Source organism: Pongo abelii, chromosome 3, assembly GCF_028885655.2.
Source record: "Pongo abelii isolate AG06213 chromosome 3, NHGRI_mPonAbe1-v2.0_pri, whole genome shotgun sequence".
NCBI lineage: Eukaryota > Metazoa > Chordata > Mammalia > Primates > Hominidae > Pongo > Pongo abelii.
The window spans coordinates 185,140,903-185,168,628 of record NC_071988.2 but is presented as its reverse complement, the minus strand read 5'-3'; the positions used below and the strand labels follow the sequence as shown (position 1 = coordinate 185,168,628).

Genomic DNA, 27,726 nt, shown 5'->3' with positions numbered 1-27,726 from the left:
ACTAAGCGGTTGAAAGAAAAATCGTGTTAGAGTCTTTCCTGTAACACCCACCATGATTGTACTATGGGAAGAAGGGAGGCCTGGATTGGAGAGGAGAACAGAAAGACTGGCTCCAGTGTCCGGGAGGAGGCCCACCCTCCTCCTTTCAATTTCCAGAATCACCCAGGGCTTCTGAGCAGTAATGGCAGTTTCTGTAGTTTTCTTCTAATATCAGGACCTGCCTGGATAATAAACTTGTCCTTTAGAATGAGCTATCCCTCAACTGAATCAGGGGACAAAGAGGTGTGTTTTACTAGTGCCTCTCTCAGCCTTTCCATGAGGGCTGAGGGATTCTCATCTGGCTTGTGGTCTATTGTGGACAACTTAGAGTAATTAAGTGGTTTGGCCCTAGTTCTTCTAAGGCCCTCTAATATGCACATTAAAAGGCGTTTCCTTTTCCATTAATCTTGGGGTCACAGGGAGTCCAATCAGGATTGTCAAGAGGTATAGCCTCTCTTCATATTGGGAATGGTTATTCTGTTATTTCCTCATCTTCTATATCTCCCCTTTTCCTTTTTGGCCTGCTATAAGAGATATGTTTTTCATCTCTGAACTTCTCTGTTGCCTGCAGAGTGCCTCTTTTTCAGCTGCAGTGAGGGTTTGGCTTAGAAACAGCATAACATCCTTCCATGTGAGGTCAAACACTTGAGTTAAATTTTGGAAGGCCTCTATATTCCTATCAGGGTCATCAGAAAATTGGCCCAAGTCTCCCTTTATTTGCCTAAGGTCTCGTAATGAGAAGGGAACTTGCACCCTAGTGGTGCCCCTTCCATCTGGCATTTTTTGTAGGGGTCAGAGTGAAGATGGGGCAGTGGAGAGCTTTGGAGATGGGGGAGCTGGAGGAGCCAGAGGAGCCAATGGCACAGTCACAGGGCACCCCGGATAAGGGGGACAGGAAGAACTGGTGGGGCACTTAGAAGTTGCCTCCAATGGCTCTTTAAAAACTTGCTTTTCTGACTTAGGGGAACTACTCCCTACAGACTTGCCCAATACAGCCACCAAGAGGGCTTAGTCGATTGTGCAATGCTTGCAAAGGTCTGAGTTGTCTCGCAAGGCAAAGAAAGCCTGTACATAGAGGAGCTTGGGCCACTTGCCCTCCCATCTACAAACAAGGTCTAATTGTTGGGTAAGATTAAAACCAAGGCTCCTTCTGCTGGCCAGGTCTGTTCATTTCCAAGATGGTAAGAAGGCCACGCCCTTGTGCAAAGGAAAATGAGCCACTTTTTCTTCAAAGTCTCAAGGTCAAAGGAGTTCCAGTGCTTCAGAATGTACTCCAGAGGAGTGCAGGCCAAAGATGGGATGGCTTGTTACCCATTTAGAAAAGAGACAAGAGGCATCCCTCAGTCTCCTTGTTCTTTTCAGTGTGACCCAGGGTGGAGGGGAAAGACAGTGGGAGCATCACCCCAACTGTTCTCCCTCTTTGGTTCCTGGGTCCTGGCACTGTACTGCCACCCATGGCTGCAGGTATGACCCTCAAACCATGGTACCAGAGGAACTAAGCAATGGGGCTAGTCACGCTACTATCCCATGTGACCTGAGTCCTCTGCTTGGTGATTACCCTGTGACCTCCTAGACTTGTGCGGTCTGCATGACTCCTTGATGGATGGGTCTCGAGAGAGACTATGTAACAAATGCATTTGGGCAATACCCCTTAATGGAGGGAGTATACTGGATTGAGCTTTATAATCTGCTGTTATGGACCAGAGTAGAGAATTTATTCTTAGGTAGTGGTTCCAGTTAACTTCGAGGCACAAAATCCCCTTTCTATTTAGATGCCATTCTAGTTGTAGGCAGAATAGGTGTCTTAAGAGAACATAAGGGTCAAATGGTGGCCTTCCTGCTAATGGAGAGAGTATTGAGATTAAAATGTGGTTTTGGAGGACATTTTTCTCCTCACTGCTGAAAGCAGAGTTCTCCCGCTTGCAGAGGGGGCAAAAAGTTTGGTCTCTAGCAGAGAGACGCAAAACAGAGAAGAACTGGAAAATCTCCCTGTCTGTAGAAAATCACAAAAACAGCAATCCTTTGATCTGCATTCCTGGTTTCTAAGGTGGTTGCTAAGCCTGCCTAACTGAATTTTTTCCAGAGCTGTAAAAACTCCTGCTGCATTGCATACACAGAGGAAATGGGAGACATGGTGACAGTGGAAAGGAAAGGAGGAAAGTATAATTTGCAGTAGGAAAGCTTGGAGATCCTGTAGCCGACACCTGATTGGGCAGTTGGGGGCTGGGGACAGTCCAGAAGCCTTTAGATAGCACCAGGGTATAGCCCTGACCAGACAGAAATTTTCAGCTGCTCCAGGACCTCTCCCAGACCCACAGGATGGCCAGGTTCTCCATGAAAGGAAACTGGTTTGGAACAGGGCCAACATTCCCAGCACCCCGAGGACACTGGGAGATTGACTAAGTCCTCCCCAGCAGGCCTCTCCTCTGAGTCTTCAACAGCAGCAACTTGCCCTGGTGGCTCCTTAATCAGCCGTCAAATGCCTGGGTTTTTGATAGTTGAGAGAATAAAAACTGAGGATGAGAAGCCTCGGAAATCAAAGTATAGAGTCCGCTCCTATACTCACCCTGCCGATAAATTTACCTTCAAATCCCGGACAGGTCCCCAAGTATAAAAGGGCCTCATTGTCTGGGGTAAATACCAAGGTTCTTGGTCTCACAGCTGAGGAAATCAAGAACATGAACGCATACACACAGAGAGTGAGACTGGAACAGGAGTTTATTAGGCAAAAGCAAAGAACAGCTCTCGGTCACAGAGAGGGGTCCCAAACGGGTTGCCAAGTTGTAGTAAAAAATGTCAGTGTTTTATAAATGGGCTAGTAAGGAGGGTGTGACTTATCTTCCTAGCCCGAAGAAATGGTTAGGACCAGGTGTGCTATCTGCATAGAGCAGGGTCTCTATCAGCCCCTACCCCATTCTTTGATCATGTGGGTACACTCTTAGTTTATGCTGCTCTGTGCTGTTTGTCTGTGTGTGCTAAAAGGGAGGGAAGAGTGTCTGTGCCTATTCCCAGGCACCTTCTTGCAGCTGCAAGTATCTCACCTGTGCATACTTCCAGCTTCCCTGTCTTAGTATGCCTAAAGAAAGGGAAAGAGATGTGCTTATGAAGGCCCACTGTTTTTACTGGGACCCATTGTATGTATGTGAAGTTTGGTGATTATCCAGGAAACTCCCCACTCCGTGCCTGAGTTGCTTATATGTGTTTTACAGCCTGATCTTCCAGGCTGCTCTTTGTTAGAAAGGAAGTGATTTCTTTGAACTGATTGAGGTTAAAAAGGGAGCTATTTCTGAGCTGCTTTTTGTTAGAAGGAAAGTTTTCTGCCAGGGACTCACCCTAACTCTCTACCTAAATCATTTCTATCTCCTATAACACAAAGATACTGGACCAAGTATGCTCAGTTCCTTTTCCCAAGATCACCAGTCAGATGTCACTCTCTTATCTGATAAGTCACTCTCTTACAAGCTGAGTGTGAGAGGAGACTAGGTGGCAAGAGATGCCTAGTCTCTAATCTATAATTTCTGTCCATACTCTCAAATGAGTCCAGTACAATGTCAGTCCATTTTGAGTTAAAATAGCACTTACACCTCTCTTTTCCCTACTACATTAGTTTGCAATGCAAACATATGACCTTGACTTAAATTAGTGCTACAATATATAAATAGGAATAGCAACTCACCCAAACAGTCACATAACCTGCTTTTAATCATTTTGTGATATATATTAGAAAATCTCATCATTTTTATCTAGCAAGTGCATTGTAGGTTTCTGGAAATGTAAATGTGTCTATTCATGTATTTTTAAACATTGAAATAGACTAAGATCAATCAGTGACATTTATAGAAATAATTTAAGTTTTACGTGCTCCCTTTGAAATGTAATACGCCATTTAAATTGTAATTTAATTCAAGGTAAATTCTCTCATAATGTTAATAGTTACCCTGTAAGCTACACAGTCTTCCAAGGAGTTTTTTTGGATTTAGTCTTAGGTTAAAGACTTCAGGCTAAGTTTAGCAACTGTTAGAAATAATGCGGTTGAGAGGAAGGCTGTGGAAGTAGGTAAATTCAGGACATTCTGAAACAAGCACTTAGAAAAATTACCATTTGTGAAACACTGACCTACTTCAAAGCTAGGCGTAGGTACCAATTTCATTATGTTGAAACACAAGAAACATTTCCACCACACAAACAAAAGATTTTTATTTAAAAACAGTAGCCTTTCTTAGATATCATCAGATTAATTTAAATTGAAAGAATAACAGATATTATCTGTTAAGTCATATTCCTTACTCTGATTGTCCCATTGAGCTTTATTCTTTCTTTCATTCATCCATTCGAAAATCCTTATAGGATTTATTATGTTTCCAGGCACTTATAGAAACAGCTGTGAATTAGACAAAGATCCTGGGCACCTGAGACTTAATTTTATGAAAAAACAGACAATAAAGAAGTAAATAAATATAATTTCACGTGAAGATAAATACTATTTAAATAAAAACAGTGAGCAATAAGCTAGGAAGTGATTGGTGTTGAAGGGTGAGCTTAGATTGGGTGGTCTGGAAAGCTCTCTCTTAGGTGTAGTGTTTGAGTAGAAACATAAATGAGTAAAAAGGACACGTTAATATCAAGAGAAGAGAGAACAGAGGAGTGAAAATGTCACACATGAAGAATTAACTTGGTGAGTTGAAGGGAGATCAAGACCAGTGATCACGTGAAACAAGGGTGGGGAAGACGGTAGGAGATAGAAACTGGAGAGGTAAGTAGCGGCCAGATCAGGTAGACTGTTGAAAGCCAAAGCAGGGAGTCTGAATTTTATTCTAAGTGTGCTTACAAATATTTAGAGTTTATAAATAATTAAGCAGGAAATTACAATGATCTTATTTATTATCCCCTGCGAAGGTCTCCTATTTTCTCAGATTAACAAATTCATGGTTCTCCGTTTTTATTGGTAATACCAACTTCTTTCTAATTTCCTTGACCAGAAATTTTAGAGTACTTTTATTCTTCCCCTGATACTGGGGATTTCCTTTACTCTATTTCATTGACTGTAACCCTAGTTCAGACTTTTATCACCTAATTCCTGGAAAAATGCAACAAAGTGGCTGGCTAGGGAATAATTCTGGCTCAAATGTCTTCCCTTCTCAAATCTGTACTGCATGTCTTCGCAAGATCATTGTTAATGAAATATTTTATTCATGAGTTCATGCATTGCTCCATTTTCCAAGTATTTTTGCACACTGAATGTATGACATGCCACTCCCTTATATAAAACCTTACTTAGTGCTCACATGAACTAAATGAGATAGTATTTTTATCTCCATTTTACAGACAAGGAAATTAGGATTTAGATTAACTGCCCGAAGTCAGTTACACCAATCACAAAATGGTAGAGATGAGACCTGAACACAGGTCTTTCTAGTTGAAAACTCTGAGCTCTGCTTAATCATTGTGCTAGTAAGTTAGTACCCCAAGTTTAAAGTCCTTCTTCACTTTGGAGGATTTCCATGATATAGCCTACCAATCCTACTTCCCATTTCTGCTGCACTTGGATTTTCTATTTCATATTTCAAATATTTTTCTAGTTATCTCCTGTGCATTGCCCTTCTCTACTTCAAGTAGATTGTAAGCTTCTTAAAACCTTACTCTTACTACACTTGCCTTGCATTTCTATGAAAATCTACTGTTGTAGATGACACACTAAATTCTCGGTGAATAATTTATAAAATCTTTAGCACAGTCCTTGGCACATATGCATGTTTAACAAATGGTACCAATGATTATTATTATTACACAGGGACTGATGCATCAAATTGAAGACCTAATAGGAAACCAGAAAATTCTGATCTCTTCCTCAGTCCTAAGAACTCCGCTTGCTCTCTCCACAATTTAGACTAGTGGTTTCCAATAATAAGTGAGTACATTTCAGTCTCATAGTCTCATCTTTCTACTACGAAACAGTGCCAAGTATGATATAGACATCACCATAACGTGAACAACACAGCAAAATTCTGTCCATTACTGCTCTCTTTGAGGGTACTTTGGAGAAAGGAAAATGGAATAGTTGTAGTTACATTTTTGAAAAAATGGTTAATGCCCTATCTATCGACAGATGGATCTATTGATGGATAAACTTCATTTAACTTTCATGAAGTTACTAGTGTCTTGTCAAGGCTTCCTGGCTCAAGTTTCTGATGCACAGAACTTAGCATTCTTTAGGCACCCCCCTGTTGTATAATCCCTGCTTCATTTTGGCGCTTCAAGCAGAATTGGTTCACATGCAGCAATAGGAAAATCCGATATTCAGGCCTTGAATGGTTCACATGACGCAGTGAAAACGGTCGATTTAGGACCTCCCCAGTTCTGATTTTTTTTTTTTTTTTTGAGACGGAGTCTCGCTTTGTCGCCAGGCTGGAGTGCAGTGGCGCGGTCTTGGCTCACTGCAACCTCCGCCTGCTGGGTTCAAGCGATTCTCCTGCCTCAGCCTCCCAAGTAGCGGGGATTACAGGCACGCGCCACCATGCCCAGCTAATTTTTGTATTTTTAGTAGAGATGGCGTTTCACCATGTTGGCCAGGCTGGTCTGTGAACTCCTGACCTTGTGATCCGCCCACCTTGGTCTCCCAAAGTGCTGGGACGACAAGCGTGAGCCACTGCGCCCGACCCCCAGTCTTGCTTTTCAAAGGTATGACGCATGTGTCCTGCCCCCGCGAGCGCCGTCGCGCCGTCGCGCCACATACGTCACACGCTCTTCGGAAAGCGTTGCTGCGTAAATGGCGGGGGCGTGTCTTTTGGCTCCTCCGCGTGTAGTTACCTGAGAAACGCGGGAAGTTGGGCCCAGGCACTGTTGCTCCGGTTGCCTAAGTTGTTTTATTATTTCTGGAGAGAGCCGTGAGCTTGTCTAGGGGCCCCAATCCTGAGGCCGACCCGGTTTCTGGCGCGGTGCGATGGAGGTAGTGGAGGCCGCCGTCGCTCAGCTGGAAACTCTGAAATTCAATGGCACCGACTTTGGAGTTGGGGAAGATCCGGCGGCTCCGTCTCCGGGCTCTGCCCCTGCGCCAGGGACACAGCCGCCGCTACAGTCGTTTGAGGGGTCCCCGGACGCTGGGCAGACCGTGGAGGTTAAGCCTGCCGTGGAGCAGCCTCTGCAGCCCGTTCTGAACGCTGTCGCGGCCGGGACCCCAGCGCCGCAGCCACAGCCGCCAACTGAATCGCCGGCCTGCGGAGACTGCGTCATCTCTCCAGGAGCCGCAGAGCCTGCGCGGCCGCCGGACTCCTTGGAGACCTCTGACTCGGATTCCGACTCGGACAGGTCGGGTGCCTAAGGGACCCGGAGCTGTGGGGAGAGGTCTTGTATGACGGGCGGGGGTGGCCGGGGCCTATGAGCCTAGAGGTTCCCGTGTGGGCCCTGGAGGGTGGGCAGGTCGCTGGTGCTCCGGGCTCACGTGTTGAAGTATTGGCTCCGACTGCCCCTTATTTGCTGCCTCTCACAGCTGGTCGCGTTGTGAGTCTGAGCTTAGTACTCACTTATTTCCTAAATTTGGTGGCCTGAAGGGTTCTATGTATAGATCGTATAATTTTTTGTTAGACTTTAGAAAACCCGAGGATCTTAGGTTATTTCCGTAACTACTCAGTTTAGGCTGTACTTTTGTGGTTATACTTGAGTTTTGTGTCAGATCTGATTTTTTTTTTCCCCATCACATCTAGGCTTTGTTCTTTGAACCACATACATTGAGGATCAGGAAAAGTATTATTTTGTGTGTTTCAAAGCTGGCTCTTGACGATTACGTTAATTTATAGAATCCTTGTAGGGAACACGTGTTTATGAAAGTAGCTAAACAGTGTTATTTAGTAGTATTGTATGCTTCTTACGTTTTGTGAGAGCCTTTCTCCCTTGCCCCCACACCTGTCTTTTAAATATGAAACCTCTGGGCTGGAGAGGACTCCGGCATGTGGGATGTTACTAAACCACACTGAACATTGTTTACAAATAGTTGAGTGTGTTGAGTGGGGTACTGAACAGGTTAACAAGATAGACACGTGTTGAGGAGGTGAGAAGTTTAGTTTTCAGGGAAGTCATCAGCGGAGAGTGTGAGTGAAGAAGGCTGAAGGATTTGAGTAGAAGGAGAGGATATGAAATGGACTGGGAGGGGGAAGTAAACTATAAACAAGGTTGGATTTCTTGGCAGTACTAAGATTGCAGTAAAATCATCTTGTGGGATTTCAGAGCTCATTTTACTAGCAAAGAAAAGTAAATGGTAGATGATTTGGGGATACGTTTTGAAAGCAGAAGGGATATGGCGTCATAATAGGCCAACTTAGTGTCAGGATACTACTTCTGACTCTGTGGGTGATGGCAGAGGATACCAAATATTTGAAGAAGTCAAAAGGGGTACAACTTTTTGCCAGTTAACAGCAGTGAAATCAAATGGAAACTGAAGGGGAGAAGCAGGTTTAGTTAGTATAGTGCACTTTTTCTTGTTTTAACTTTCTGTGAGTGTGGGTGTATAGGCCATTCGTACAAAGGTGGCCAATATGCCGTCAGAGATTGGACATGGAGTTTAGAGATGTCATAGCCGAAGATTTAGGCGTTAATGTCACATGGATGATGACTGAAATCATTAATGTGTATGGGATTATCCATGAAAGTAGTACAGAAAGAAGAGAAAGTGAGGATGGAACCTTTAAAAATAGTATATAAAAGGGCTTGAAGTGGGGAGCCAACAAACAAAATTTAAACGGAGACAGTGGTTGCTGTTAACGATAATTCCTGTGGAAGATAAGGACCAAGTGAGTTTTCAGAAAGTAGAATGGTCTACATACTTTCCTAGAAACTCATTAAGCGATCTGGCAATTAAGCGATCTGGTTATTGGTGACTAAGAGAGGTGCCATGCCCGGAATTCCCTTTTTTAGTGATTTGTCACATGCTTGCTTATACTCAGACAGGTGTATGATATGTGAGAGTATTGTAATAAGAGGATCTGGGTTATAGCAAAGGTTTGAAAATGTTATTGGTAAACTAAAGACTACTTTCCCAATACCATATCAGTTTTGAAGGGCTAGTTTTGAATTAGAACAGCAGTAGTAAACGTAGTAAAGTTGATATTTCTTAATTGCATAATCTTATTTTAATATTAGAATAACCAATAGTAAACATGTATTAAAGTTGATATTTCTTAATTGAATAATCTTATTTTAATATTATTATAATAATACTGGACTATTTTTTTTAACTGTTTTCTTCCCTACAGTGAAACAGATTCAGATAGTTCAAGCTCATCGTCTTCCTCTTCATCTTCCTCATCGTCTTCTTCTTCCTCTTGTATATCACTTCCTCCAGTGCTGTCAGATGGAGATGATGATTTACAAGTTGAAAAGGAAAATAAGAATTTTCCTCTTAAAACAAAAGATGAATTACTTCTTAATGTAAGTACTTAGATTTATTAAGTTTAGTTTGCATGTTTTAAAACGTATTCTGGTACCAATATTGATCTAATTTTGCCTATATCTGCTCCATAAATTTGAAATTTATTCTCAGCCTAATGGGCATGCTTTTGGCATGCCTTGGCTTTCTTATGTAAAAGAGAGTAGTGATCTGGATAATTTCTTAGGTTGCTTCTAACTCTGCTGACCTTTGATAATTGTTCCGATTATGGCATCAGCTTCAGCTTTGAACTTTACATTTTTTACATTCCCTAGAAGAAGAAATTTCTTATGTAGATTTGCTTTTTTTTTTTTTGGTCTGCACGTCAGAAAATTTTGCTCAATAGCAATTGAAATTTCAGTAGCAATTGAAATCAATTTTTTTTGGTCTGCACGTCAGAAGATTTTGCTCAATAGCAATTGACTTTTTAATTGACTGCATTTAGAGAAGTAGAAGATGAAATTCAAAGGGTTGAGCTTGTTAGGATTCCTATTGAAGTTTTTGGAGTGTTTTTATTATTACAGTTGGAGAAAACTTGTTAATTGTAGAATGGTATTTATTGGCACTTGATAGGTTTGGTTTGCAAAGTTAACTCTTGCAAGGTTATTTCTTCTTATGCTGTAAACATCCTTAGGAGGATGATGTTAGTCTGATTAAAACCTATAACCCAAGAGGAAAGTCTTCTCAGAATTTCAGAATGTAGGCCATATCACATTGTTTTTTTTCCACCCCTGCATGTACTTTTAATTATTAATGCTTTAAAAATATTTAATGGTCACTAATCATAATTCTGATATAACACTTAAATTGATGAGATAGTTTAATGCAAGATTTGAAAAAATAAAGCCTACAGGCACTCAGGAGCCTTTTTCATGAATGGATTCTACCAGTCTTAATTATTTATCTTTTTCTCTACTCATAATAACAAATTCTCGTCTCGCTTATGCTTTATACATTGAAAACCTTTGGATTTGTATGCAGTTTCATCAGTGGCTCATATTTTCATGCTACAGATATGTTAATATTTCTTAGTGGTCTTTGTACACAAAGGCTCCCAGCGTAACTATTTTCTGAAAGTAGGAGACTTGTTTGGTCTTTCTTGCTTGTCTCTTGAACATTTTTCTACATAATTTCCTTATTAGAATATAATAACTAACAAAGAAAAGACCACAGTACTTCTGTAAATGCATACATATCATTGTCTTACTAGATTTGGAATTCTTACTTTGGGAATTTCTTCCATTTTAATGCAAAGTCTTAGCATATTTGTTTAGGTATTTTTCTGAACAGAATGTCCCTGTTTTCATCAGAAGATCAAAAAGGATTTGTGGCCACAAGGAGTCCAGGAACAAGTTCTTTGAGGACAGAGTTCATATGTGATCCTTGTAATTCCCATAGTGCCCAGTGGAGTGCTTTACAGATAATGGGTTCTCAGGCCAAAGTAATACATGATTATAGAATGAGTGTGTGAATAGGCATTTTATATTTATTAATTCTTTAAGAAATTATTATAGCACACCTGCTATTTGCCAGGTGCTGTAAACAAGACCAGTCCAGTTTCTGCTCTCATAGTGTCTGATGGAGGGACACAGACAGTAAATAAAGTGGAGACAAATAAATTTAATTGCTAAAAGTGCTATTGAATTGTGTAAGTGTAGGTTTGCCTCAGAAGACAAAATTCTATTTGAATGTTATTAGATTTTCAAACTTGGAATGATGGGTTGGTCTGTGCCTCTCTGTGACCATTTCAGTGGATCTTTGGGAATGATGGAAGAGGCAATTATAGTCTTTATTTGGGAAACTTATTAGAAGTCCTTCAGACCACTGTGCTGCTAGAGATAGGTGGAGGAATTGATGAGTTTCCCAGTCCACCCTAAATCTCTGGCTTACAGGTCTGAAGGAAGATATAAGGACTTCTTTGGGGTTTCAAATCTTAAGTTTGGGGGAAAAGAATGGCTTTGTCCTGAGTACTAAGGATAGTGTATAGTTACAGGTATGTAGTGTGTTTAGGAGTCTGCCTCTTTGTCCGTTTCTCAGGGCTGGCAGTTTGACCACTGATAGACTCTTGCATGAAAGTCTTGGAGATGACTTTTGCTGGCCTATGGTCTGTTACACAGCCTTGAACAGATCATTGAGGCTAGCGGAATGGGTATTCAGATTGCTTGGCTGTGAGTCACATAGTCACTCCTGTTTGTGTAGGCGAGTGTGTAGGAGAGAGTGAGGAGAGCATGTGTAGGAAAATGAACACTTGAAAGAGCACATGGGCTAGTGCGAGAGGGTGGGAGTGCGTAACAGCCAGTTGAAAGAGAGTGTGAATGTGTATGTATTGTGAGGAGGGTGGGATGTTGGGTGTAATATCAGCCCTATATAAACCACATGGAATGGTTTATCTTTCACAGGAAAGGGAGCTTGTATCCATTCCAAAAGGGGATGCTGGGCAGACAGTAATAATGGGTTATACTCTATAGAGGGAAAGGGAAATACTTAGAAGTGGTTATCATGTATGACTTATGTTGGACTCATTGTTATGAGGAACAGAGACTCATATAACCTCAGGAGAACTGGAGGTTTATTCGAAAGCAGCTGGGAACTAAGGCAGCTGTGAAGGCTAGTCACAGTTTCTTTTACATGCCTCTGGATAGTCTCACAGTTCTCTGTCATTTTATTCTTTCATTATTGGCTGGCTTCCTCTGTTTATCTGTAGATTTGTTTTTTGCTGTTTTTTTTTTGGTTGGGGGGGCGTACAGAGTTTTGCTCTTGTCGCCCAGGCTGGAGCCCAGTGGCCGATCTCGACTCACTGTAACCTCCACCTCCTGGGCTCAAGCGATTCTTCTGCCTCAGCCTCCCAGGTAACGAATTACAAGCGCCCACCACCACGCCTTGCTAATTTTTTTGTTTTTGGTAGAGACAGGGTTTTGCCATGTTGGCCAGGCTTGTCTCGAACTCCTGACCTCAGGTGATCCACCCGCCTCGGCCTCCCAAAGTGCTGGGATTACAGGCGTGAGCCACCGTGCCTGGAGAGATTTATCTTTTTAGTTCTAGCTTATACATGGATTTCAGTATCTCTGGCTCTAAAAATGGCATCTTTTTCTTTCAGTGTCCCATGAACTGGCTAATTAGTGTTGTATTTCCTTGCTTACTTTTGGGACAATTCTGTTATTTAGCTTAGATTTTTTTTTTTTGGAAAATGACAATCCATTCTTTCTGGGAAGCATCTCCTCTCCACAACTAGTCCTAGCTGGTGTGGTATGTGCCATTTTGTTCAGGCCTCTTGCTATGTCACTTAGACTTTTAGGCAGCAGAGGTTGTGTATCTTAGCTAGATGGAGCTTCAAGCTCTATGTGGTCTATTAACTATCTAATGAAATTCTGAAGAAAATTAATGAACTTTTCTGCTAAAAGGTATACACAAATTAAAATGTGCCAAACAGTTAAAACCAATTTTAGAATTTGTGCTGGACCTTCAGGGATCTGGACATAGACATGCCCAATTTAGCCCAGTTTAACCCAATTTTATGTCCAACCATTTTCTAAAGTGTTTTCTAGCAGTTTCTTATTGTCACTCAGGCATGCTTAGCTTAATTTTTACCTCCATTTAGTCTGTGCCTCAAGCAGGAATGTCGCCTCTCTGGATCTATCCCTTTAAATCTTTCCATTGTGGGTTGTTCGATCTCTGTGATCTAACTATGTACAATGCAGATCTTTAGGTATATGAGAACTACAGTGAAATAACTTTATGATTGTTCTTAAACTTTAGAAAGATAATTTTTAAAATTAGGTTATAACCACATCTTGCCATCCCAAGATGTGGTTATAACCCAGTGTTTTTTTTTTTTTTTTTTTTTAATGTGAGGGTACGGTAAGGGGGAAGAGAATAAAAGAGGAATTAGTGAGCTATAGTGGCAATGAAAAAGGAGAGTCTTAAGTGGCTGTCTTCATAATGTCACAATTAATAAGTTTAACTAGATAAAATTATTCTTTTAAACATAAATTCTTTTTTAATGCTCAGAAGGTTTATATATAACCTACACAGTCACTGTAAGCAGCATACATATTACAGCTTTGGAACTACATTGAGCCACATAGGATATATTTAGTGTTTTGATGAATTGGAAAATTGAGGTTCTTTTTAAACAATTTTATCAGCAGTTGATGCTCTGAACTCTTCATTCAAATGTATCAAGTGTAATTAAAAATGTAGGGTTATAAAAATACTTGGGATTATAGTTTTTAAAGTCTTAATCAGAAATGAGTTTTATAAATTAGTGCCCATTGTTTTCTGAAAACCTGAAAGGCTTCACATAACTTTTAAAAATTATTAGCACAATGTTTATGGAGATAAGAAATGGATAATACTTCAATAGGGATAATAATGTGTCTTTAGGCATATAATGTAGCATGACCAAGAAAAAAATTAATGCTTATTGTCAATATTGGGGGAAATTTAGCTGTCATACTTTGGTGACTGCTTATTTTATAAAATAAGTACATTTGGTACTTAGGTTGAGTACACTCTATTCTCCTGATTGTGGCAGTGTGAACACATTCTAAAATGTCCTAACGTGAATGTATGGAAATATCTGGACCACTCAAGTGGTTGGAAGTTGCAGTAGAATATTTCATGCCTATTTGATCTCCCGTCATAAATGAAATTGTATTGCATCTTGGTCTACACTTAGTAATTATCAATTGAATATATTGTTTTCTAGGCATAAGTTGGTTTGTAAGTTTTGTCTTGAATACAGGCCTCTTTTAACTTAGGCTTTTATTACTATATGTATATTTGGAACTGTTAAATTCTATTTTAGAATACACTTTGATAGCACTTATTAACATTCTTCCCAAAGTGCTTGTTATTTAAGCAATGGTTTATATACTTAAAGAAGATCATTTTTCATTAATATTCAATAGTGTTCTTCAAAAATAATTAATACTCAGGGTTTTTTTAATTAAAATTTTATATCTTACAGAATATTTCAATAAAGCTTACATGAGGCATGAATGATTCCATAAACATGAAATAAATAGTTTTATTCAGTAGAGTATCCATTTATGTCCTATGTATATACATATATAATTATTATTACACAGAAACATTCAATTGTTTAGATTTCCCCAATTCCTCAGTAGTTTCTAATAAGTGAATTCTGCTGATTGCTTTAGAAGATAAAGACAAATATCTGTTAAAGAGCAATGGAACTAGAGAGTGAGCATATACACTTTAGCTGAAAGCAAAGTAACACCAGAGAGTTAATGGCTGAATGTCAGATGAATGGTGTACTGCACATAGGAAGTGATAGGATTGAGTGGAAGGGGAGGTAATAAGGATTTCTGAAAAATTTGGGCTAATACTCTGTGGCATTTTACAATTATTTGGCAGTCTTTTTATCTTAGTGATATATAAAATCAGTGTCTTAAAGTTGATGAAATATGCACTCAATTAACATAAAAGATAGGCTTAAAGTTATATTCATTGTTGGAGGTTTCTTATTGAGATGGACTATAGTTTTATATTTAAGCAAATTAAATTTTGAAGGTATTCTTATGAACTTTGTTTCTCTTAACAGTAATTTTAGAGAAAAACAGGATAATAATGTATTCATTTAAAAAAGAAAAAATATCAAGACACTTCAAAGAAATGTTGACCCTCATTTTTTAATTGACTTGTCTGAGTCTTAAATTTAGTGTCATACACAATAGAGTAATTAATGAGGGGACTAATGCTTACTGGTGATAAATAGCTGAGTTCCATGGAAACTTGTAAAATTACTTCCCCTGAAGAAGTTAATGAATTAGAATACATGTTAAGTATGGTCATAGTTGACACAAAGTGTACAGACCTAATCCATTCTTTTTCAATATGTTTTACCAGCTATAGAGAAAAAAAAAAATCAGTCATGGCTCTCAGTACTCCAGGGATTGGATCCTACTTTCCAACCATATCTGAAAAGTGAAGGCTCACCTAATAGCATCAGGTAATTGGCTGCCACATGCATGTCCTGTGTTGGGTAATATGAGAAAAGTGGTTAGATAATTTCGTCCCACCTTCCTCACTTTTCTCAATTCTCCCCAAACTGACACCAAAAAGGTTTAGTTTTCATTTGGAATGTTTGATTCCTTCTCCCACCAACCTCTGCTGTCCTTTTTCCATATTTGTGAGTGAAAATCCTACTGAAGATTCTTTATATAATTTTACTTTAGAAAGTCATCAATTTACTGATACTCTTTTTTGCTCAGTAAGCCTTCACAAATGCTTGAAAAGTCAACAGTGTTGTAAATTATAAATATTACCTTTTCAGAGGGCCTCTTTTGACATATTAGCTTCTTCCATTTTTGCATTGAAAGTTTTAGGCACCCATTTTTTGACTGGTATGTCTATAACTTCATTTTTAATAGGATGGATTTTTAATGTTATGTGGTACTCTTTTGAATATTTTGCTTAAATGAATAACCTTGTAGACCATACAGATGTTAGAAAATTAAAATATAATAATCTTACAAAACAGACAATAATTGCTCTTTCATGGATATTCCAGAAGTGTGGTTAGGATCTTGCATTTTTTTAATGCCATCGTTACGAGTATCTGTTATCACAGAAGCACAGTAATTTTTTTGTTCGGATCTAGTATATAATTTCTGTATTAATGTGTTGTCTTTTTGATTACATGCAGTTGGACATTTAAATTGTTGTTAGCCATTTGTGTAACTGTTTAGAACTTTTGCTCAGTTTCCTTACTATTCGTAGGTAAGAAAAATGAAACCAGAAAGAAAGAGACTTGTCTGAAGTCATATTAGTGGGGCGGAGCAGATCTGAACTAGTAATAGATACATTCCAAACTGCTGTGTTTTTAGTATTTGTGGAGACCTGCATAGCAACGTTGGAATCTGGTCATTTGGACTTTCTCATTATTTGGTTTCTGAATAATAATCATGTAGCATATTTTCTCAAAGTGAAGGATGAATGTATCATCTAATGTAAGCTTTTTAAAATTGTATTTGCTTGGATTGTATTGCCTCTCAATAAAGCCTTTGACTTGGAACTGTGTAGTGTGTGAGAAATAAATGGTGGAGCTTCTTTAGTATGTTGAATTTTAGTAGTTCATTTGCCAAATGCTGTGGTGTTTGGGGATGTTTATTTCCATGCAGGCTTTTCATTTGCTAATGATGTGAATGAAATAGTTTTCTTCCTTTCCTTTCCTACTCTTTGTTATGTGTAGAAGTATTGAATAAATGGGTCCAGAAAAACTTTTTCCTTTTCTTTGATTTTTTGTTAGTAAACATTTATAATAATTTTATTTGTATGATAAAATAGTTATTTCTAATCGCAGATAATGTACATCCAGAACAGGTTTTTAGTTGCATTTTAATTTTGGGAAACAATGAAATTAAAATATAGATTTATCACAAATCTTCATTTCCCAAGTAGAGTATTCAGGTTAGCATTAAGACTTCATTAGTAATATGGTGCATGCTGTTAAAATGTGGTCTTAAAATTATACCTGTGTTAATGGTCAGAAATAAATTGGTATTGTTAATGCTTGGGAATATATTTTGTAATGGAGGGCTTTTTTGATGTGTGAGAATGTAAAGCAGTGCTGTGTAATAGAGCTTTCTATTGTCCATATTGTGCTGTCTTACTTGAAATGTGGCTAGTGTGACTGAAGACCAAATTTTAAATTTTATTTAATTTTAATTAAATTTAAATTTGTATCTAATATTGAGTAAATAAAACAAAAAGTCTTTCCTATCTACTCATCATTCTTTTAACAGGAGTTGTTGGTAGCCAGGCTGATACTTTAATCTTTCTAATCTGTACTAAATCGCCTTGTCTTTTATTTTTAGTACCCTTGATTGTTGCTTATGTGTGATGAAGAAGGTCTTTCTATCCCAGGCCTCTCCTATCACCTCTACCTTCAATTTTTTTAGTTTATTAGTATGCCTTTTACATCTAATTCTTTATATCTTCTGTGCACTGCCAAAATGGTAATGTCCCACAGTATGTTTTCTGGCCATATTTTCCCCTTTATTGGAGTGCGTCTGTGTTTCTCTTCTCAGTCACACATATACACCCTTCTCTGAAATGTGGAAAAGCAAAGTGATTGATTTTTATTTCCTTAAAGGAGATTTTATATCTGAGGAGATTTATTCATTATCTTAGGAGGGGCAGCAGCTGTGTTATCAGGGAGCCAAATGTTAATCTAATAATTGTAATAATGTTTGCTGCTGCAACCCAGAGGTACGTATGCATCAATCCTAGGCAGTTAAGCTTCCTTGGAAGCCTGGCTTTTAAATTTTATTTTTGAGAAGATTAGGTTCAAGTCTTTTTCATTCTTTGAGGATTCTATATCGGGTTATATTTTCATTATCTGATTTCTGCTCAGACTAAGACTGACTTTTGAGATTGTTGCTAAGCTTGGACTGAAGAGGTAGGTTAGTTCATTTAATAGATATATATTAATACTAAATACCTACTATGCGCTAGCCATCTTTTTGGGTGTTAATAGCAATGAGCAAGACTGGGTCCTCGTTATGATTGGGGCTAAAAATGTCCTAGTTATGGTTGGATTTATTGTGTAGTTAGAGAAATAGACATTAAGTAAATACAGAAATGTTGGACAACTGTGTTTAGAAAAAAGCAAAGCAGCAGGATAGTTTGATAAAGAATGACTAGGCTTGGTAGTGATACAGTAGATTGAATTTCTAGTTGAGAAAGAGACGGTGACATTTGGCATTCATACATCAAAACAAAATCTTATATTACCTTGTCTGACATGGCTGCCAAAGGAAATTGCTTTTTGTACCTTTCAGAGATCTATCCCCTTCGAACCTTCTAAAGTTCGCTCTGAACCTGCCAAAAAATTTTCATGGAAAGCACATCTCTTGGGTGCCTTCTGGTTGGCGTTTGGGTTATTTTTTCCTCTTTGTCCTCCTCTCTTGCTCTCTCTCTCTTTTTTTTTTTTTTTTTGAGATGGAGTCTTTTCGCTCTGTCGCCCAGGCTGGAGTGCAATGGTGTGATCTCTGCTCACTGCAACCTCCGCCTCCCAGGTTCAAGTGATTCTCCTGCCTTAGCCTCCTGAGTAGCTGGGATTACAGGTGCCTGCCACCATGCCCGGCTAATTTTTGTATTTTTAGTAGAGATGGGGTTTCATCATGTTGGCCAGGCTGGTCTCAGACTCCTGACCTCAGGATCCGCCTGCCTTGGCCTCCCAAAGTGCTGGGATTACAGGCGTGAGCCACTGTGCCCGGCCTGTCCTCCTCCCTTAGCATGCTCATATAAAAGAAACAAATAGATCTGTTTTCCCTTAATTCAGACCTCCACATATGTGCCTTTTTCAAAATTAATATATACTGCTTCATTTAACTGTACTTTCAAAGGCAGACTCTATAACAGGCTCTTAACCTGGAATTGTAGAAGGATGGTTTCACTTATCTCTTACATATTTTGTATATACTATTTAGTTTTTATATACCTTTTATGTTTTGTGGAGTATTTGGGGTGAGACTTCATGTGCATCACTTTTATAGGTAGATTTGTTACTATCAAGAGGCAACTTAATGCCATCACTGGCCTTTTTTAGGAATGCACAGGAAACTGTACGTTCCTATATTACAGAGTACTGGTATTGGAAATATGGTGGTGATTTCAGATAACTGTCTGTGTCTGTTTTCCCCAAAGTTTGGTTCTGCACAAAATCAGAGAACCTTCACCTTTGTGGGCAAAACTTTTCATTCTTCTAGTACATACGTTGGAAACATGGAACAGCAACAGGAACTAAGAGGGCCTGCCAGACACTGTTTTTGACCAAAATTGTGAGACCCTGACTCACTACAAATAATTTGGCTTTATATATTTTCCCTTGTCTTCGTCATACTGGATGTCTCCTAGTACTCTTTAGAGCAGAACATCAGGACTTCATCAGACCCTGTAGACTGAACTGCTCAACTTACAGAAAATTACATTATAATGATCTCAAAACGATGAAAGAATATTTGATGAAACTCAACACTTATTTCTGATTTTAAAAATTTTATTAAAATTGGAATAGATGGATACTTTCTTAACCCATTAAAAAGAAATTCCAATAAAAATGCATCATTATGCTTAGGATTTGGAACATTCCTATTAGCAATGTCCACTGTCATCACAATTGTTTCATATTTGAGATTCTGGAATTGTCAACCAGTATCATCTGAAAAATGAAAGCCATGTTGTACTAATATTGAAAAGAAGGACAACTTACTCTTTGAAAATATGGTTGTATAATAAATATACAAGAAAATTACTAAAAGTAAATTTCAGCATGATGCTTTCTTATGTTCAAGCAATACCCTATAAAGGGTCTATTTGTAATAGCAATAAGGTATATTAAATAGGAATTTATAATAGCAAGTAATATATAAAATAGCTTGGAATAAGCCTAAGCATTTGTATAGGACCCTTTATGAAGACAACTGTAATTAAATGTGATCTCAGTCAATACTGATAACACTAATACGACAAAATAGTTCTGAAGTGTAGTGAGATAAATATGTGAGAACAGTTAAAAAAAATTCCAAGGGGAAAAATATTTATGGAGTGGGTAAAGGTACTAGCCCATCATCTCAAATATTGAAATGTTTTATGAAAACCACAGTTGTTAAAATAGTTTAGTACTGACACTGAACTAGATCAGTGAAATTAAATGGAGATTCAGTAAAAAACCCAAATATATAAGTGTACTTAGTATATGTTAAAGTTTGTTTTTCAAATCAGCGAGAGAAAAGATGGATTATTCTACAGCATGTCAGGATAACTGGCTAGTAGTTTGGATAAAGATAAAGCCAATCACTGCTGCACTTTTATACAAGAATAAAATTGTGAATGGACCAAATACACAAATATTAAAAAAAAAGAAACTGGAGAAATAAAGAAAACAATAGTGAATTTTCAGTGATTTTGGGATAGGGAGGACCTTTCTAAATGTGACAAAAGTTTCAAAAGCCAAATATATATATATATATATATATATATATATACACACACACACACTTGACTACATAAAAATTAAAATGCTAAAGGTTAACTAAACAACTGAAATTGTTTAGTTTAAGTTCTTTAGCTAAAAAACATGCTGGGGGGCAAGGGAGTGGATATTTGCTACATATTTGATAAAAGACAAATGTCCTTGAAAATCCAAAGGCTTTTTTTAAATAAATTAATAAAAAATAAGCTCTTAAAAAATATGTAAAGTTACACAAGAAACAATTCATAACATAAATAAAAATGGCCAGGATACATGCAAGGATGTTCACTCTTCCTTATGAATGAAGAAATTCAAATTAAAGCAAGATACTATTTTATATTCATAAGACTGGCAAAGATTTAAAATTTACTTATCAGTAATGGCAAGGGTGTGGGGAAATCTCTCATACATTGTGGAAATGTGAATTGATGTGACTTTTTAAGAAGAAATTTAGCAGTAACTGTCAATTTTAAATATGCATGTGTTTTAGTCTATCAGGACCACTCAAAATAATTTATCACAGGGGTTACACAAAGATATATGTAAAAGAATGTTGTATCATTGTGTGTAGTGGCAAAAGTTTTGAAAGGGCAGATATATGTTGTGTCAGGCAGCTAGTGTATTATAGTACCACTGATAAAGTGGAATATCCTAAGTGTTTAAATAAAATTAGATATATGTTTTTGTTTGTTATAGAAAGATGTGCAGGGTATGATCAGTAAAAAGGGTACCTTGTATTAAAATATGGATATTTTATTTAAAAAATATTTTGAAGTTAGAATTAAAGTTTATATCTGCATAGTAAATGTATTTGAAAGATACATGTTAACATTAGCTATCTATGGGGCTTGGCATTGAGTGGTTGAAAGGAATAAAGTAGGGGAATTTTTGCTTTTTACTTTGTATCCTTCCATACTGCTTGAGTTTTTCCTTTTGTAAAAATAGGAACATGTTTTATTTTTATACTTTAAACAAACAACAAAAGCAAAACAGTATCAGTTTAGATTTATATCAAAGCATAACTATTATATTACATGGGCCTTTATTTCTCATAATAGAAAATACAAAACCAGGAGCCTTTCATGCTGGTTAAATAGCACTTATTTATTTGAGAATATTTAACCAGTAGGCTTTATCCCAATCCAAAAGTACTGAAATTTTTGTTTTAGATCTTATAATTTGGCTAGGTAATGGGACAGATTTTATCACTGTACTTCTGGATTAGCAAATGACATTTGTCACTTACAAGAGGAGCCACTCCCAGAACCAGAGTTAATGTGAAACTCCCCTCACAATTGCCCTCTGAAATATCATTAAAGCCCTCTTCTCTGCAGTCTCCCAAAATTATAGTTATCCAGTATTATATTTAACAAGGTTTGAGATTGCTTTAGCTAAGAACTTCTGTAAAAAGGCTATTTAATGTCACAGTTTGTTCTAACAACTAAACTCCCTTCTCCATTCTGATACACTAATGAACCACTTTCAAACCATGGTCTTCCCAAGATAAGGCTTTCCACATTTAATATGAGGAAAGGGCAAGTGGTTATTCTGTCTTTAAAAGTACTCGTAAGAATTCTGATGGATAAAACAAAATAATTTCCTCTAACACCAGGCAGACTAACCATACAAAGGCATGTTGCTGACTTCCTTCTGCATCAGTTGGTTGAGACCCGTAATGTTGCTCTCCATAAGTAATCCTTTATCAGAAAATAGCATATCCCAGAAACAAAGTGTATTTTAGATGTCTGCTTATCAGCTCTGGTTGAATGATTTTAAGAACCTAGTTTAAGTTTCTGTAGGGGTAATATGATTACTCAAGATGCATTCATCTGCAGTATACTTCATGTTAAGTAGGTTTTCCCATCTTTTCCAACATTTCTCCAAAAGTTATCCTTCTCCCAGTTTAACTCCTAAAATACCATTGGTAGGGTCTTTGCACTTCAAGCCATCTTGAGGAAAAGCTTCCTTCTGAGAGTTATATCATTTGGCAAGGGTCAGGAACAGAAAGCTGTGTTTTTAATCTAAAGGCTAAGGTCAGATTTATTCTTAGACTTCTCTTCAGATTCATCTGTACTTCAATATCTAGTTTCCATAGCAACTGAGATGCGGTTTGCAGCTGGGTAAAAAAAGAGAAGTCTTTAGGTGTAAAGAAACTTATTTTTTAACCTAGAGAGAGAAGGTATCAGGCAACACCTTCATAGTTTTTATAGGCTAAAGCCTACATTCTTTTTTCAGGACTTCAATATTTCACTGAGGTGTCCTTTCCTTTTTCCTGAAGAGGCCATTCAACTCTTTTCGACACAGTCCCAGAAAAGATTGCTGCTTCTGTGTTCTATTTAATCACAGTCAAACTAATTAATTAACCAATTTAACAAGACAGCTAAAAGAACTTATGTGGAGAAATTATAGTTACCAGTAGAATTATTTCTTTTCAAATGGAATGTCTCTGGCTGATAATAGCCTTTTTTACAGGAAGTAGGTAGTCTCTTGTTCAAGTGTGACTGAAAGAATCTAGAATAGTACTTACGTCTGTGTTCTTAGTCTAACTGAATTTGGGGTGTATACTTGAGACCTGTTGAGTCACTTAGGTGGAGAAATGTTGGAGGGAGAGAAGTGCTATCACAAGTCTGCACCCACTAAAAGGATAACATTAAAGAGATGCTCTAAGCACTTAATGTTACATTTTCAGAGATGTGTAGCACTTTAAATGGAAAATTTATTTTTTTTAAGTTGTTGAAGCTGGAGGAAGTTTAACGTTTTGTTTTGTTTTGTTTTAAATTATAGGAACTGCCTTCTGTTGAAGAACTCACTATTATTCTGCCTGAAGATATTGAGTTAAAGCCTCTTGGAATGGTTTCAAGTATTATTGAACAACTAGGTATGTTAAGAATTTTATTAATAAAAATTATTTCCAGACACACACTAATAATTGAATCAATGACTTTTATGACTAGTAAATTTTCTTTGACATACGTAATTAACACTTTATTTTATAGTCATTAAGTTTGAAGGGATAAAATTCAGTTTTCATATACTAAAATTATGTATAAATACAGTTTCTTTATAGAAATTTAAATGTCTGCTTTTATTGACATACTTCCTCCAGAATTTCCTTTGATTTGGTTTATTAGTTTTCTAATGTTGCTATACCAAATTACTGCAAACTTAGTGACTTACAGCAGCACAGTTTTATCATACAGTTCTCATGTGGGTCTCAGTGGGCTTAAAATCAAAGGTGTTAACAGGGCTGAGTTATTTTCTGTAGGTACTAGGGGAGAATCTTATTTCCTTGCTCTTTTTGAGTTCTAGAGCCTGCCCACATTCCTTGGCTTTTGGCTCTCTTTCTTCATCCTGAAGGGCAGTAATGTAACATCTGTCTCTGAGCCTTCTTCCATTATCTCACCTCACTCTAACCACATGTGGAAAGGTTCTCTGCTTTTAAAAAGGCTTTTTAGATTGAGTTTACCTGCATAATCCAGGATAATCTCCCCTATCTCATGGTCCTTAACTTTAATCACATCTGTAAAGGCTCTTAAAAATGTAATGTATTTACAGATTCAGGTATTAGAGTGTGGATATCTCTTGGGGAGCCATTCTGCTCACCACTTTTGATTTTGTCTTAAAAACACGTGAGAAAGTTGTGTGATTTAATACTGTTATTAATGGCATGAAATATGAAGCTACTGAGTTATAAGAGAACTTAATATTTTAGACTTCTTTAGCCCCAACATGTGAGGTTGTTCTGTGAGATTCTTGTTAATGTAGGTACTATTAATTCATAGTAGGATATGCCGGAGAATAGAACTCAGCACTGACAAAGTAATAGGATTTTGGAACTGTGAAGAGGACCAAGATTGCCCACCAGCCTCCACAGGACCTAAGGAAACAGAAAAATTCACGTCAGTTGCTCTTAGGACCAGTTGTATAGTGAGTCAGTGGTAGAAATAGGACCTTTTTCTTTTGACTTTTTTCTAACAGTGTCTATATCGATATTTTTAAAAATTAATACTTACATAATTTTGTACTTTTTCAGTTTGTTAATAAAAATGTAGATTAAAATGAACCTTCTTTTCAAAAATAATAATTAAAATTCTTTCCATGATTCTGGAATCATTACATTTACTAGTTTTAAGAGTTATCTTGCTGTATTTAATAATATATATAGATAAATCAAACAGGCAACTAATTTCTTGATTATGTGGTATGATTTAAACATTAGACTTGATGTATACAGAAAAATTTTAGGTCATAATGTTGATCCTCAAAAAAATAAATGTAAACTCTCTGACATACATGGAATAATGCATGTCATTTTTGCATTTTTAACAATGCTATTTTGACTAACATAGACTAAAAAAATTCTGAACCTAATGGGAATAAAGAGTAAATGAGTCAAAATCAGCACATGCTACTGTTGCAGATTTTTAATAGAGATTTTTAATAGAGATGAGGTCTTGCTATGTTGCCCAGGCTGGTCTCAAAACTCCTGGGCTCAAGCCATCCTTCCTCGTCAGCCTCCCAAAGTGCTGCAGGCATGAGCCACCGTGCCCAGCCTGAAGTACCCACTGTTAAAATTAATTGAGATACAAAAGAAATTGTTTGAATTAATTTTAATAATCCGAGGTAATATATTTTATTCCCTTAGTGGACATGGTATTATCTATGTAATGTAACAAAGTGTTCTTACTTGTGGCTCTGATGTTCTAAAAACTTACTGAGTGTGTTTGTGTGTGTGTGTGTTTTCTCTTTGTTATGGTAGATCAGTTCTTTAACATTTGTGTCATTTAAAAGAACTGGAGATTTGGAGATTGTGCTTTTGCTTTTTGAGGAGGGAATTTTCATGTAATGATAAAAATTACTGTGAGCTCTAGCACTTTTACTTCTTCTGTTCATAGGAAGATGCTTTTGTGAAGCCTTTTATTTAACTTTTTCATATACCAGTAACTAAACAGTGCTGTGTAGAAAAGAATTTTTAAGAGTGAGAAAGAAGACTGATTTCTTCTAAAACAGTTTTACAACTAAATGTGATTACACTATTTTTGGTAAAAATTACTTGAGAATATGTGCATAGCTTGAATTTGTTGACTCTTTAATGGATGATTCAGATTTTCTGTGGGATTTGCATTTTAATTTTTTTCCCTTAGAATTGTAGCTTTTTGTATTAAAAATAGGTATAAAACATTTCCCAGTGCTATTTGGTAATAAGTAGACTTTGTTTACTGAAGAGAAAATGGTTAATGAGGTAATAATCCCACCTTCAATTTTTTTTTAAATTATGTTGGAATTAAAGCTTAGATTTTCATTAAAATTCTACATTCTCTTATAAGTAAATCTTGAAGTAATCTATTTTATTTTTCAGTAATAATTGAATCTATGACTAACCTACCTCCAGTTAATGAGGAGACTGTAATTTTTAAAAGTGATCGACAAGCAGCAGGAAAGGTTTGTAAAACATTTCAAATCTTACAAATTATTCTATTTATTTATTGTTTTTTTCTGACTTTCCCAATCACTTCTCAGAAGAGTTTATTTTAATTGATGGACAATCTAGAGCTCTCTAATTTCAGTACATTCTTGATTTCCTTCAGTACTTCATATTTGTCTGTAAATTGGTTTAATACTGATTATTACTCTTTGCCGCATGAGTTATTAAAGACACATGTATAGAATTCTTTCCTAGTGTTTGTCAGATAACTTGCTAGGCAGTGAGTCTACGTAATGCATAACACATCGTTTCCTACCCTCCAGGTACTCAGCTGAATGAAGAAGACTTCCCATAGTATAGTAGCTCTTAAGCATTTTTGTCTTGTGAGCTCCTTTGAATAGTGGCTCTCAGACTTTTCAGACTTTGACTTCCTCAGGTGGAAGCTCGGTGTGGAATCTTTTCCAAGTGGAAAAATATTTCACTGACAGCAGTGAATTGTCACTGTAGGCACATCCTGGGGAATTACAAATATGTGCATTCAAGTAATTACTATAAGATTTGGTCCCTTTTAACATCTTTCTAATGGAACAACCCTGCGTGTCCACCTTAATATAGAAAACTGTGCACTTTACCCAGCAAGTAGGCAATTCTGACTGGTCGGCAGAAGACATAAAACATTCTAAAATCAAGAATGTAAATACTAAGTAAGTATTTATTTCCTGGCAATAGGGACCGTTTTATTCACCTTGATATTCCCCATTATATCTAGTACAGTTCTTTGTAAATTATTTGTGCCAAGTAAATGTGTATTGAGTTGAATACAAACAAATAAGAAAGGAGCTATTTGTGATTTTCATGACAGTTGTCTTTTTTTTAGTATCTAACTTAGACAATTTTAATCTGAAAATACTCAACACTTTGCTAAATTAAAACCTCTAAACAGACTTTTTTTTTGTATTTCAACAGACTTTTTTTTTGTATTTCCCACTACATTTGAATTTCTAGACCTGTAAATGTGACTAATATTAATATTCAGCTGTCATTTAGCTTTGAAAGGAGTCAGATAAAATATAACATTTACACCTCTAACTTTAGTTATATGGCATAAGCCTGTTGGCAAAAATTAAATCTATTTCTAAATTTTACATAGAATGCTTTATAAATGCTTTTGAAAGACTTTGTGACAAGTCTTTCAAAAGTACTTGATTATAAATCTAAGTGCCTTGAAATGATTCCCCAAAATAGTAGTGGGAGTAGAGATTAGAAAGTATTTGTTAAACAAACCAATAACCAGAATATGAAACTGAGTACCTTTTAGATTATTAGCATGTCTTATCTAAATACTAAATTAGTTTTACCTTCAGTAGCAAGCCATCAAACATCTTTTCCCTCTTTTCTTCAGTAGCACAATAGTAATCAGCTACAGTGATATTTATGTTATCTTTTTAAGTTCACTGAAACCCTGCAAGGAAGTAAAATTACCTCTATTTTAAAACTTGAGAAACTTTGCTAAAAAGTCACAAAGCTGAAATGGATGAGATTACAGCCCAGGTTCATTTCCCTTCCACCTCCCTTTGCCTTCCCCACTGATTAAGGGAGGACAGTCTCAGATTTTTATTCCTACCTTTGCCCTTTAATCCTAAGAATTGCTAGTTCTCTTGATTAACTAGTGAAATCTGTTTCCTTCTCATATGTCAGTGGGTAGGAAATTTTTACTGATGCCTTTTTAAACGATTATATTACTGTCTTGTTTGGTGGGATATGATGATTTTCTAGAGGACTCTGTATTATATTGATGGAGTGTTGTTCCCCACCCCCTCAGTTCTCATGACATATTTCAAG

General features: G+C 37.0%; 1 protein-coding gene across 6 annotated transcripts in view; it reads left to right on the top strand.

Moving 5' to 3' along the window:
* The first annotated feature begins 5,081 nt into the window (after positions 1–5,081).
* The window catches only part of NAF1 (nuclear assembly factor 1 ribonucleoprotein), a 62,675-nt gene continuing 40,030 nt past the window's right edge, over positions 5,082–27,726 (top strand). For all 6 annotated transcript variants that reach the window (XR_008524842.2, XR_008524847.2, XR_008524843.2 and 3 more), the window contains exons 1-4: positions 5,082–7,344; positions 9,285–9,459; positions 23,244–23,337; positions 25,819–25,901. Coding sequence is in view for 3 of the 6 variants with exons in the window: in XM_024246466.3 (XP_024102234.2) it covers positions 6,980–7,344; positions 9,285–9,459; positions 23,244–23,337; positions 25,819–25,901 (717 nt within the window). In the remaining 3 variants the exon portion in view is untranslated. The remainder of the gene's footprint in view (positions 7,345–9,284; positions 9,460–23,243; positions 23,338–25,818; positions 25,902–27,726) is intronic.